The sequence below is a fragment of the Crinia signifera genome, chromosome 4 (assembly GCF_055691185.1).
Source record: "Crinia signifera chromosome 4, ASM5569118v1, whole genome shotgun sequence".
NCBI lineage: Eukaryota > Metazoa > Chordata > Amphibia > Anura > Myobatrachidae > Crinia > Crinia signifera.
Genome location: NC_139220.1, coordinates 5471330 through 5485538, shown reverse-complemented (window position 1 = coordinate 5485538; position 14209 = coordinate 5471330). Strand labels below are relative to the sequence as shown.

Here is a 14209-nt window from a genome sequence, read left to right as displayed (position 1 = left end):
GACTCTGGGGAGGGGTCCTGTACATGCGCAGTAGACTCTGGGGGGTCCTGTATGTGCACAGTAGACTCTGGGGGGTCCTGCGTGTGCACAGTAGACTCTGGGGGGTCCTGTATGTGCACAGTAGACTCTGGAGGGTTCTGTATGTGCACAGTAGACTCTGGGGGGTCCTGTATGTGCACAGTAGACTCTGGAGGGTTCTGTATGTGCACAGTAGACTCTGGAGGGTTCTGTATGTGCACAGTAGACTTTGGGGGGGGGTCCTGTACGTGCGCAGTAGACTCTGGGGGTGTCCTGTACGTGCACAGTAGACTCTGGGGAGGGGTCCTGTACGTGCGCAGTAAACTCTTGGGGGTCCTGTATGTGCACAGTAGACTCTGGGGAGGGGTCCTGTATGTGCACAGTAAACTCTGGAGGGTCCTGTATGTGCACAGTAGACTCTGGGGGGTCCTGTATGTGCACAGTAGACTCTGGGGGGTCCTGTATGTGCACAGTAGACTCTGGGGGGTCCTGTATGTGCACAGTAGACTCTGGGGGGTCCTGTATGTGCACAGTAGACTCTGGCTCTGAGGGGGGGGGGGTGTCCTGTACGTGCGCAGTAGACTCTGGGGGGGTCCTGTATGTGCACAGTAGACTCTGGGGTGTCCTGTATGTGTGCAGTAGACTCTGGGGGGTCCTGTATGTGTGCAGTAGACTCTGGGGGGTCCTGTATGTGCACAGTAGACTCTGGGGGGTCCTGTATGTGCACAGTAGACTCTGGGGGGTCCTGTATGTGCACAGTAGAATCTGGAGGGGTCCTGTACCTGCACAGTAGACTCTGGGGGGGTTTCAGGGGTCCTGCCCGATGTCTGCACCTGGGCCCTCTCCTCTCGCCCCTGGTCTCCATCTCTATAGCACTGATATATTATTAGTACAGGTTGTGTATAACATCCTCTCACCGCTGCTTTTCTTCTTTCCTGTACAGAACGCTAAAAACGGCGGCAGTGAGAATGGCGCTGCCGTTTGCAACAGCGCTGAGGATACCATGCCCGGAGCCTTCAGGGTGAGTTGTGCCTGTCCTCTGCATGTATGAACTATATCATGGCGCTTTACTGAGTACTGCAGCAATTACATAGATTGCAGCATTTCACATCAATCTCCAAGTCTCCTGGTATTTGGTGCCTGGACATAAAGTAGTCACTGCCAGGAGCTAAACCTTACAGGGATTGCTGGGACATGTTGTTTGACAACAGTAGGAGAGCTTCTGAGGTGGAGCAGGGGAGGCTGAGGTGGAGCAGGGGAGGCTGAGGGGAAGCAGTGGAGCTGTGGGGGAGCATGAGAAGCTGTGGGGGAGCATGAGAAGCTGTGGGGGAGCATGAGAAACTGAGGGGGAGCAGGGGAAGCTGAGGGGGAGCAGAGAAGGCTAAGGGGAGAGGCTGAGGGGGAGCAGGGGAGGCTGAGGTGGAGCAGGGGAGGCTGAGGTGGAGCAGGGGAGGCTGAGGGGCAGCAGGGGAAGCTGAGGGGGAGCAGGGGAGGCTTTGGGGGAGCAGGGGACACTGAGGTGGAGCAGGGGAAGCTGAGGGGAGCAGAGAAGGCTAAGTGGAGAGGCTGAGGGGGAGCAGGGGAAGCTGAGGGTGAGCAGAGGAGGCTGAGGGGGAGCAGGGGAGGCTGAGGGGAAGCAGGGCAAGCTGAGGTGGAGCAGGGGAAGCTGGGGGTGAGCAGAGGAGGCTGAGGTTAAGCAGGAGAGGCTGAGGGGGAGCAGGGGAAGCTGGGGGAGCAGGGGAAGCTGAGGGGGAGCAGGGAAAGCTGAGGGGGAGCAGGGGAAGCTGAGGGGGAGCAGAGAAGGCTGAGGTGGAGCAGGAGAGGCTGAGGGGGAGCAGGGGACACTGAGAGGGAGCAGTGGATGCTGAAGGGAGAGGCTAAGGTGGAGCAGAGGAGGCCCCACATTAATGGCTGAAGGGCTTGATTCAGACCTGATTGCATTAGGCTGTGGGTGGCTGCCCAGCACAGGGTAAGACCACCCCGCTCACCATGTCCCGCCCTGCGATGTGCCCGCATGTGCGGTGGGTACAGTTGGAGCCTGTTGCTGTATTATATCCATAGAGATCATGGGTTCGGCTGTGAATTGATCCCTAATGTTCGGCTGTGTTGATTTGTCACAGTTTAGGGCGTGATTACGCAGAGATCGCTAATTAGATTATTCCCACATCGACTGATAATTGAACGCGTCCGTGCATGTGTACTGCTCCCCTCGTATAAATAGTGACTGAAAATGCGTCTGGATGGGAAGTGTGATGGACCCGCAGTTTTACTGACAGAAAGCCGACGTTCTGGGGTGGAAACCGTCCATTTTATGGGTGTGGCAGAAAAACCGCAGGCGTGCCTGTAAGGATAAATGTGTAGCCCCTCGACCTGGTGGCCCCTTAGGTACCAGTGAGAATGTAAATTAACCCTACACACCAAACACACGGTGGCGAGTCAAGAAACATTCTGTTTAATATCACAAAGGCAGCTAGTTAAAAGCATAATACATGGGAGTATACAATATGTATGTGTTACATTCTGATTGGTCTGTTGGTCTGTTGTAGAGCAGATTCAACAGGGGGGGGCATACAAAATATCATACACAAAGAAAATGAGTAACAAGGGGGGTTTTCGATTATACAAGAGTTTGTGCAGGTGCACGCTGCATAGCAATTCCAAGAGGGGGGGTTGGGAGTAGAAGCTCAGTAGAAACAGATAAGACACACAAACTTAATATCAGCAACCTTGGAATGTAGCTAAGGAAAACATGATGAGAACAGACTACGTGCAAATTCTTATATGCTAAATGGGTTCTAAATTTTAACCCTTCAGTGCCCAGGTGTCTTAGGGGAGGGTCGGTGACACAGACGGCATTTGCGGGTGGATAGCGATTAGCGATACATCTACATTTCATTTGCAGATTTGCGCGGGACGCTCCCTCTGTCTGCCTGGGCGCCGGCTATCTTCTCGCAGGCAACCGCAACTTCTCACATTTACGATCCATGCTGAATGAGGCCCTTAGTGAAATTGCGTTTTCACAAGCAATCAATAACATGAAGGGCCTGACTCGGACGCACCAGTGATATCGATTGAGAGAAGAGATTCCCTTCTGTGTGCGCATGTACATAGCGCTGGGCATGCCGATAGTGTGTGCGTGTACATAGCGCTGGGCACGCCGATAGTGTGTGCGTGTACATAGCGCTGGGCACGCTGATAGTGTGTGCATGTACATAGCGCTGGGCATGCCGATAGTGTGCGCGTGTACATAGCGCTGGGCACGCCGATAGTGTGTGCGTGTACATAGCGCTGGGCATGCCGATAGCGTGTGCGTGTACATAGCGCTGGGCACGCCGATAGCGTGTGCGTGTACATAGCGCTGGGCACGCCGATAGTGTGTGCGTGTACATAGCGCTGGGCACGCCGATAGTGTGTGCGTGTACATAGCGCTGGGCATGCCGATAGTGTGTGCGTGTACATAGCGCTGGGCACGCCGATAGTGTGTGCGTGTACATAGCGCTGGGCACGCCGATAGTGTGTGCGTGTACATAGCGCTGGGCATGCCGATAGCGTGTGCGTGTACATAGCGCTGGGCATGCCGATAGCGTGTGCGTGTACATAGCGCTGGGCATGCCGATAGCGTGTGCGTGTACATAGCGCTGGGCATGCCGATAGCGTGTGCGTGTACATAGCGCTGGGCATGCCGATAGCGTGTGCGTGTACATAGCGCTGGGCATGCCGATAGCGTGTGCGTGTACATAGCGCTGGGCATGCCGATAGCGTGTGCGTGTACATAGCGCTGGGCATGCCGATAGCGTGTGCGTGTACATAGCGCCGGGCATGCCGATAGCGTGTGCGTGTACATAGCGCCGGGCATGCCGATAGCGTGTGCGTGTACATAGCGCTGGGCATGCCGATAGCGTGTGCGTGTACATAGCGCTGGGCATGCCGATAGCGTGTGCGTGTACATAGCGCTGGGCATGCCGATAGTGTGTGCGTGTACATAGCGCTGGGCATGCCGATAGTGTGTGCGTGTACATAGCGCTGGGCATGCCGATAGTGTGTGCGTGTACATAGCGCTGGGCATGCGGATAGTGTGTGCGTGTACATAGCGCTGGGCATGCGGATAGTGTGTGCGTGTACATAGCGCTGGGCATGCCGATAGTGTGTGCGTGTACATAGCGCTGGGCATGCCGATAGTGTGTGCGTGTACATAGCGCTGGGCATGCCGATAGTGTGTGCGTGTACATAGCGCTGGGCATGCCGATAGTGTGTGCGTGTACATAGCGCTGGGCATGCCGATAGTGTGTGCGTGTACATATCGCTGGGCACGCCGATAGTGTGTGCGTGTACATAGCGCTGGGCATGCCGATAGTGTGTGCGTGTACATAGCGCTGGGCACGCCGATAGTGTGTGCGTGTACATAGCGCTGGGCACGCTGATATCGTGTGCGTGTACATAGCGCTGGGCATGCCGATAGTGTGTGCGTGTACATAGCGCTGGGCACGCCGATAGCGTGTGCGTGTACATATCGCTGGGCATGCCGATAGTGTGTGCGTGTACATAGCGCTGGGCACGCCGATAGTGTGCGCGTGTACATAGCGCTGGGCATGCCAATAGTGTGTGCGTGTACATAGCACTGGGCATGCGGATAGTGTGTGCGTGTACATAGCGCTGGGCACGCCGATAGCGTGTGCACGGAGTGAGGATAGACGGGAGAGACGAGGACTCTGAAATGAATATGTATTGGGGGCTCGTTACTGCAGCGTTATACCAGCTTTGTGTCTCTGTACAATCTGATACATCGCGGTCACATTAGTAACGGTCTGATTGATGTTTGTCCTCTGTTGCCCGTGGTTACGATTGCTCAGGTTCTGTCCTCTCTCACCTTCAGGCATCGGACGTCACCATTGAACGAACCACCTCCCCAAAGGACAAGCCAGACCCAAAGACGCTGGTTTTCGGCAGCGTGTTCACCGATCACATGTTCATGGTTGAGTGGTCGGTGGAGAAAGGATGGGAACAACCGGCTATCAAACCGTTCCAGAATATCCCCATGCACCCGGCCTGTTCTGCCCTCCATTACGCCATCCAGGTGAGTACGGGGGAAGGGGGCACCGTATTGTCTAGCTTTGTGTTCAGCTTTTGGGCCCATTGCGATGTTATTATATAATATTATATCTGTTGTAGACAAAAGAAAAAGGTGGGTGTACAGCACTAGGTTTGTTCTGGAGAAGTATACACTACCACATGTGAATATTCATAGCATTTAATAATACAAATATAATTCAATGAGAGCTCTCATAATAATTCATAAACAATAAAAATACATAAAAAATACATATAATAGGACAGAGGCTCTCTGATGTAAATATCTCCACAATATTGGCACCAGCACGTTATATTTACCAGGGGGAGACGGGGGAAGTGGAAAGTCTCCTTAAAGGTCTGGCTGGATAGGTTATGTCCCAATCCGGATAAATGCCCAGTAGGTCCAGGTGATCCAAGCAGGTTTGTTATGGCAGTCCTTTTGGTATAAGCATACCTGGCACGACACTGCTGATGGCTGCTGAATTGGAGAGGTCCTGGAGACAATAGTGAAACCGGTCCGGAATAAAGTGCGGGATATAGTGCAGTCCTGGTATTGTGCAAATGGCAGTTAGGTGCAGTGGAGAGATACTGGATGCTGCTCAATGCGTTTCGACGCTAGCTCGCGTCTTCATCAGGAGCTTGACCAAGCTCCTTGACCATTTCCTTTTCTCCTTTTTGCTATATCCATACCTCTCCTACCCAATTGTACAGTATATCCATACCTCTCCTACCCAATTGTACAGTATATCCATACCTCTCCTACCCGATTGTACAGTATATCCATACCTCTCCTACCCGATTGTACAGTATATCCATACCTCTCCTACCCGATTGTACAGTATATCCATAAACCTCTCCTACCCGATTGTACAGTATATCCATACCTCTCCTACCCGATGGTACAGTATATCCATACCTCTCCTACCCGATTGTACAGTATATCCATACCTCTCCTACCCGATGGTACAGTATATCCATACCTCTCCTACCCGATTGTACAGTATATCCATACCTCTCCTACCCGATTGTACAGTATATCCATAAACCTCTCCTACCCGATTGTACAGTATATCCATACCTCTCCTACCCGATTGTACAGTATATCCATACCTCTCCTACCCGATTGTACAGTATATCCATACCTCTCCTACCCGATTGTACAGTATATCCATAAACCTCTCCTACCCGATTGTACAGTATATCCATACCTCTCCTACCCGATGGTACAGTATATCCATAAACCTCTCCTACCCGATTGTACAGTATATCCATACCTCTCCTACCCGATTATACAGTATATCCATACACCTCTCCTACCCAATTGTACAGTATATCCATACCTCTCCTACCCAATTGTACAGTATATCCATACCTCTCCTACCCGATTGTACAGTATATCCATACCTCTCCTACCCGGTTATACAGTATATCCACACCTCTCCTACCCAATTGTACAGTATATCCATACCTCTCCTACCCGATTGTACAGTATATCCATACCTCTCCTACCCGATTGTACAGTATATCCATACCTCTCCTACCCGATGGTACAGTATATCCATACCTCTCCTACCCGATTGTACAGTATATCCATAAACCTCTCCTACCCGATGGTACAGTATATCCATAAACCTCTCCTACCCGATGGTACAGTATATCCATACTTCTCCTACCCGATTATACAGTATATCCATTCCTCTCCTACCCGATTGTACAGTATATCCATACCTCTCCTACCCGATTGTACAGTATATCCATAAACCTCTCCTACCCGATTGTACAGTATATCCATGCCTCTCCTACCCAATTGTACAGTATATCCATACCTCTCCTACCCGATTGTACAGTATATCCATACACCTCTCTCTACCCGATTGTACAGTATATCCATACCTCTCCTACCCGATTGTACAGTATATCCATACCTCTCCTACCCGATTGTACAGTATATCCATACCTCTCCTACCCGATGGTACAGTATATCCATACCTCTCCTACCCGATTGTACAGTATATCCATACCTCTCCTACCCGATTGTACAGTATATCCATACCTCTCCTACCCGATGGTACAGTATATCCATACCTCTCCTACCCGATTGTACAGTATATCCATACCTCTCCTACCTGATTGTACAGTATATCCATACCTCTCCTACCCGATTGTACAGTATATCCATACCTCTCCTACCCAATGGTACAGTATATCCATACCTCTCCTACCCGATTATACAGTATATCCACACCTCTCCTACCCAATTGTACAGTATATCCATACCTCTCCTACCGATTGTACAGTATATCCATAAACCTCTCCTACCCGATTGTACAGTATATCCATAAACCTCTCCTACCCAATTGTACAGTATATCCATAAACCTCTCCTACCAGATGGTACAGTATATCCATACCTCTCCTACCCGATGGTACAGTATATCCATACCTCTCCTACCCGATTGTACAGTATATCCATACCTCTCCTACCCGATTGTACAGTATATCCATAAACCTCTCCTACCCAATTGTACAGTATATCCATAAACCTCTCCTACCAGATGGTACAGTATATCCATACCTCTCCTACCCGATGGTACAGTATATCCATACCTCTCCTACCCGATTGTACAGTATATCCATACCTCTCCTACCCGATTGTACAGTATATCCATAAACCTCTCCTACCCGATTGTACAGTATATCCATAAACCTCTCCTACCCGATTGTACAGTATATCCATACCTCTCCTACCCGATTGTACAGTATATCCATACCTCTCCTACCCGATTGTACAGTATATCCATACCTCTCCTACCCGATTGTACAGTATATCCATACCTCTCCTACCCGATTGTACAGTATATCCATACCTCTCCTACCCGATGGTACAGTATATCCATACCTCTCCTACCCGATTGTACAGTATATCCATAAACCTCTCCTACCCGATTGTACAGTATATCCATAAACCTCTCCTACCCGATTGTACAGTATATCCATAAACCTCTCCTACCCGATTGTACAGTATATCCATAAACCTCTCCTACCCGATTGTACAGTATATCCATAAACCTCTCCTACCCGATTGTACAGTATATCCATACCTCTCCTACCCGATTGTACAGTATATCCATACCTCTCCTACCCGATGGTACAGTATATCCATCCCTCTCCTACCCGATTGTACAGTATATCCATAAACCTCTCCTACCCGATTGTACAGTATATCCATAAACCTCTCCTACCCGATTGTACAGTATATCCATACCTCTCCTACCCACTTGTACAGTATATCCATACCTCTCCTACCCGATTGTACAGTATATCCATACCTCTCCTACCCGATGGTACAGTATATCCATACCTCTCCTACCCGATTGTACAGTATATCCATAAACCTCTCCTACCCGATTGTACAGTATATCCATACCTCTCCTACCCGATTGTACAGTATATCCATACCTCTCCTACCCGATTGTACAGTATATCCATTCCTCTCCTACCCGATTGTACAGTATATCCATACCTCTCCTACCCGATTGTACAGTATATCCATACCTCTCCTACCCGATGGTACAGTATATCCATAAACCTCTCCTACCCGATTGTACAGTATATCCATACCTCTCCTACCCGATGGTACAGTATATCCATACCTCTCCTACCCGATGGTACAGTATATCCATAAACCTCTCCTACCCGATTGTACAGTATATCCATACCTCTCCTACCCGATGGTACAGTATATCCATACCTCTCCTACCCGATTGTACAGTGCTCACATATCCTCACGTATTGGATTTCCCATCCTGACCCCCAGCTAACGTAGCTGTGTCACCCTATCATACAGCCACCAAGAGCCACAACACCTATCCCTGTGTAGCACATGCCTATTCCCCTATAGGGTGTAAGGGCGGTATTCAATCCCGGGTCCCAACAGTCGTGACCCGGTCCCGTTCTCGCCCGCTTGACTGCATCTCGGCAGGCGGGATTCAATATCCCGCCTGCCAAATGCTGAAAAGGGGGCGTGGCCGCGAGATACGTCCGGGAGCTAGCCAATCCATGGCAGTTCGCGTCAGAAAGGGCCCGACTGCTTCTAAAGTCGGGTCCGTTCTCCGCAATGCCCGTCCAATGCTGATATGTACCCCTATGGGTGGGCGTCACATAGAGCAAATATAGTCCTTTATTCCCAATAGTCCCCGGCAGATCTGTCCATCGTCCACATCACGTGTAGGTGACAGGATGCTGTGTGATGTGTGTGACGTGTGTGCAGGGTACATATTGCCTCCTGTGTAAGATGCTGTGTGACGTGTGAGTGCAGGGTACATATTGTCTCCTGTGTAAGATGCGGTGTGACAGGTGTGACGTGTGTGACGTGTGTGTGTAGGGTACATATCGTCTCCTGTGTGACGTGTGTGTGCAGGGTACATATCGTCTCCTGTGTAAGATGCTGTGTGACGTGTGTGACATGTGAGTGCAGTGTACATATCGTCTCCTGTGTAAGATGCTGTGTGACATGTGTGACGTGTGTGACATGTGAGTGCAGTGTACATATCGTCTCCTGTGTAAGAAGCTGTGTGACATGTGTGACGTGTGTGTGTGTGTAGGGTACATATCGTCTCCTGTGTGACGTGTGTGACGTGTGTGTGCAGGGTACATATTGTCTCCTGTGTAAGATGCTGTGTGATGTGTGTGACATGTGAGTGCAGTGTACATATCGTCTCCTGTGTAAGATGCTGTGTGACGTGTGTGACATGTGAGTGCAGTGTACATATCGTCTCCTGTGTAAGATGCTGTGTGACGTGTGTGAAGTGTGTGACATGTGAGTGCAGTGTACATATCGTCTCCTGTGTAAGAAGCTGTGTGACGTGTGTGACATGTGAGTGCAGTGTACATATCGTCTCCTGTGTAAGATGCTGTGTGACGTGTGTGACATGTGAGTGCAGTGTACATATTGTCTCCTGTGTAAAAAGCTGTGTGACGTGTGTGACATGTGAGTGCAGTGTACATATCGTCTCCTGTGTAAGAAGCTGTGTGACATGTGTGACATGTGAGTGCAGTGTACATATCGTCTCCTGTGTAAGAAGCTGTGTGACGTGTGTGACATGTGAGTGCAGTGTACATATCGTCTCCTGTGTAAGATGCTGTGTGACGTGTGTGACATGTGTGACATGTGAGTGCAGTGTACATATTGTCTCCTGTGTAAAAAGCTGTGTGACGTGTGTGACATGTGAGTGCAGTGTACATATCGTCTCCTGTGTAAGAAGCTGTGTGACATGTGTGACATGTGAGTGCAGTGTACATATCGTCTCCTGTGTAAGAAGCTGTGTGACATGTGTGACGTGTGTGCAGGGTACATATCGTCTCGTGTGTGACGTGTGTGACGTGTGTGTGCAGGGTACATATCGTCTCCTGTGTAAGATGCTGTGTGACGTGTGTGACATGTGAGTGCAGTGTACATATCGTCTCCTGTGTAAGATGCTGTGTGACGTGTGTGACATGTGAGTGCAGTGTACATATCGTCTCCTGTGTAAGATGCTGTGTGACATGTGTGACGTGTGTGACATGTGAGTGCAGTGTACATATCGTCTCCTGTGTAAGATGCTGTGTGTGACATGTGTGACATGTGAGTGCAGTGTACATATCGTCTCCTGTGTAAGAAGCTGTGTGACATGTGTGACATGTGAGTGCAGTGTACATATCGTCTCCTGTGTAAGAAGCTGTGTGACATGTGTGACGTGTGTGTGTGCAGGGTACATATCGTCTCCTGTGTGACGTGTGTGTGCAGGGTACATATCGTCTCCTGTGTAAGATGCTGTGTGACGTGTGTGACATGTGAGTGCAGTGTACATATCGTCTCCTGTGTAAGATGCTGTGTGACGTGTGTGACATGTGAGTGCAGTGTACATATCGTCTCCTGTGTAAGATGCTGTGTGACATGTGTGACGTGTGTGACGTGTGTGACATGTGAGTGCAGTGTACATATCGTCTCCTGTGTAAGATGCTGTGTGACATGTGTGACGTGTGTGACGTGTGTGACATGTGAGTGCAGTGTACATATCGTCTCCTGTGTAAGATGCTGTGTGACATGTGAGTGCAGTGTACATATCATCTCCTGTGTAAGAAGCTGTGTGACGTGTGTGACATGTGATTGCAGTGTACATATCATCTCCTGTGTAAGAAGCTGTGTGACGTGTGTGACATGTGAGTGCAGTGTACATATCATCTCCTGTGTAAGATGCTGTGTGACATGTGAGTGCAGTGTACATATCGTCTCCTGTGTAAGAAGCTGTGTGACATGTGTGACATGTGAGTGCAGTGTACATATCGTCTCCTGTGTAAGAAACTATGTGACGTGTGAGTGCAGGGTACATATCGTCTCCTGTGTAAGAAGCTGTGTGACGTGTGAGTGCAGTGTACATATCGTCTTCTGTGTAAGAAGCTGTGTGACGTGTGTGTGTGTGCAGTGTACATATCGTCTCCTGTGTAAGAAGCTGTGTGACGTGTGTGACATGTGAGTGCAGTGTACATATCGTCTCCTGTGTAAGAAGCTGTATGACGTGTGAGTGCAGTGTACATATCATCTTCTATGTAAGACGCTGTGTGACGTGTGAGTGCAGGGTACATATCGTCTCCTGTGTAAGATGCTGTGTGACGTGTGAGTGCAGTGTACATATCGTCTCCTGTGTGAGAAGCTGTATGACGTGTGTGACATGTGAGTGCAGTGTACATATCGTCTCCTGTGTAAGATGCTGTGTGACGTGTGTGACGTGTGAGTGCAGGGTACATATCGTCTCCTGTGTAAGATGCTGTGTGACGTGTGTGACGTGTGAGTGCAGGGTACATATCGTCTCCTGTGTAAGATGCTGTGTGACGTGTGTGACATGTGAGTGCAGTGTACATATCGTCTCCTGTGTGAGAAGCTGTGTGACGTGTGTGACATGTGAGTGCAGTGTACATATCGTCTCCTGTGTAAGATGCTGTGTGACGTGTGTGACGTGTGAGTGCAGGGTACATATCGTCTCCTGTGTAAGATGCTGTGTGACGTGTGAGTGCAGTGTACATATCATCTCCTGTGTAAGAAGCTGTGTGACGTGTGTGACATGTGAGTGCAGTGTACATATCGTCTCCTGTGTAAGAAGCTGTATGACGTGTGAGTGCAGTGTACATATCATCTTCTATGTAAGACGCTGTGTGACGTGTGTGACGTGTGTGTGTGCAGTGTACATATCGTCTCCTGTGTAAGATGCTGTGTGACGTGTGAGTGTGCAGTGTACATATCGTCTCCTGTGTAAGAAGCTGTGTGACGTGTGTGACATGTGAGTGCAGTGTACATATCGTCTCCTGTGTAAGAAGCTGTATGACGTGTGAGTGCAGTGTACATATCATCTTCTATGTAAGACGCTGTGTGACGTGTGAGTGCAGGGTACATATCGTCTCCTGTGTAAGATGCTGTGTGACGTGTGAGTGCAGTGTACATATCGTCTCCTGTGTAAGAAGCTGTGTGACGTGTGTGACATGTGAGTGCAGTGTACATATCGTCTCCTGTGTAAGATGGTGTGTGAGTGCAGGGTACATATCGTCTCCTGTGTAAGATGCTGTGTGACGTGTGAGTGCAGTGTACATATCATCTCCTGTGTAAGAAGCTGTGTGACATGTGAGTGCAGTGTACATATCGTCTCCTGTGTAAGATGCGGTGTGACGTGTGTGACATGTGAGTGCAGTGTACATATCGTCTCCTGTGTAAGATGCTGTGTGACGTGTGTGACATGTGAGTGCAGGGTACATATCGTCTCCTGTGTAAGATGCTGTGTGACGTGTGAGTGCAGGGTACATATCGTCTCCTGTGTAAGATGCTGTGTGACGTGTGAGTGCAGGGTACATATCGTCTCCTGTGTAAGATGCTGTGTGACGTGTGAGTGCAGGGTACATATTGTCTCCTGTGTAAGATGCTGTGTGACATGTGAGTGCAGTGTACATATCGGGGCAAATGTAATAGGGTGAGAGTTTCAGAAAATGAGAGATTTTGGGAGAGTTTTCCCATGTTTTTTAAAGCAGCAATCAATTACACTGCAAAACCAGGTTGAATTTGCAGTGTAATTGATTGCTGCTTTAAAAAACATGGGAAAACTCTCCCAAAATCTCTCACTTTCTGAAACTCTCACCCTATTACATTTGGCCCATCGTCTCCTGTGTAAGATGCTGTGTGACGTGTGTGACGTGTGAGTGCAGGGTACATATCGTCTCCTGTGTAAGATGCTGTGTGACATGTGTGACGTGTGAGTGCAGTGTACATATCGTCTCCTGTGTAAGATGCTGTGTGACGTGTGAGTGCAGGGTACATATCGTCTCCTGTGTAAGAAGCTGTGTGACGTGTGTGACATGTGAGTGCAGTGTACATATCGTCTCCTGTGTAAGATGCTGTGTGACGTGTGTGACATGTGAGTGCAGGGTACATATCGTCTCCTGTGTAAGATGCTGTGTGACGTGTGTGACATGTGAGTGCAGGGTACATATCGTCTCCTGTGTAAGATGCTGTGTGACGTGTGTGACATGTGAGTGCAGGGTACATATCGTCTCCTGTGTAAGAAGCTGTGTGACGTGTGTGACATGTGAGTGCAGTGTACATATTGTCTCCTGTGTAAGATGCTGTGTGACGTGTGTGACATGTGAGTGCAGGGTACATATCGTCTCCTGTGTAAGATGCTGTGTGACGTGTGAGTGCAGTGTACATATCGTCTTCTGTGTAAGAAGCTGTGTGACGTGTGTGACATGTGAGTGCAGTGTACATATCGTCTCCTGTGTAAGATGCTGTATGACGTGTGTGACATGTGAGTGCAGGGTACATATCGTCTCCTGTGTAAGATGCTGTATGACGTGTGTGACATGTGAGTGCAGTGTACATATTGTCTCCTGTGTAAGATGCTGTATGACGTGTGTGACATGTGAGTGCAGGGTACATATCGTCTCTTGTGTAAGATGCTGTATGACGTGTGTGACATGTGAGTGCAGTGTACATATTGTCTCCTGTGTAAGATGCTGTGTGAGTGCAGTGTACATATCGTCTCCTGTGTAAGATGCTGTGTGACGTGTGTGCCATGTGAGTGCAGTGTACATATTGTCTC

At 49.3% G+C, this 14209-nt stretch overlaps 1 protein-coding gene across 4 annotated transcripts in view; it reads left to right on the top strand.

The window, feature by feature from the left end:
* The window catches only part of LOC146073577 (uncharacterized), a 114860-nt gene that overhangs the window by 71662 nt on the left and 28989 nt on the right, over positions 1 to 14209 (top strand). For all 4 annotated transcript variants that reach the window (XM_083180816.1, XM_083180813.1, XM_083180814.1 and 1 more), the window contains 2 exons: positions 962 to 1039; positions 4892 to 5092. In XM_083180816.1, the coding sequence (XP_083036942.1) occupies positions 962 to 1039; positions 4892 to 5092 (279 nt within the window). The remainder of the gene's footprint in view (positions 1 to 961; positions 1040 to 4891; positions 5093 to 14209) is intronic.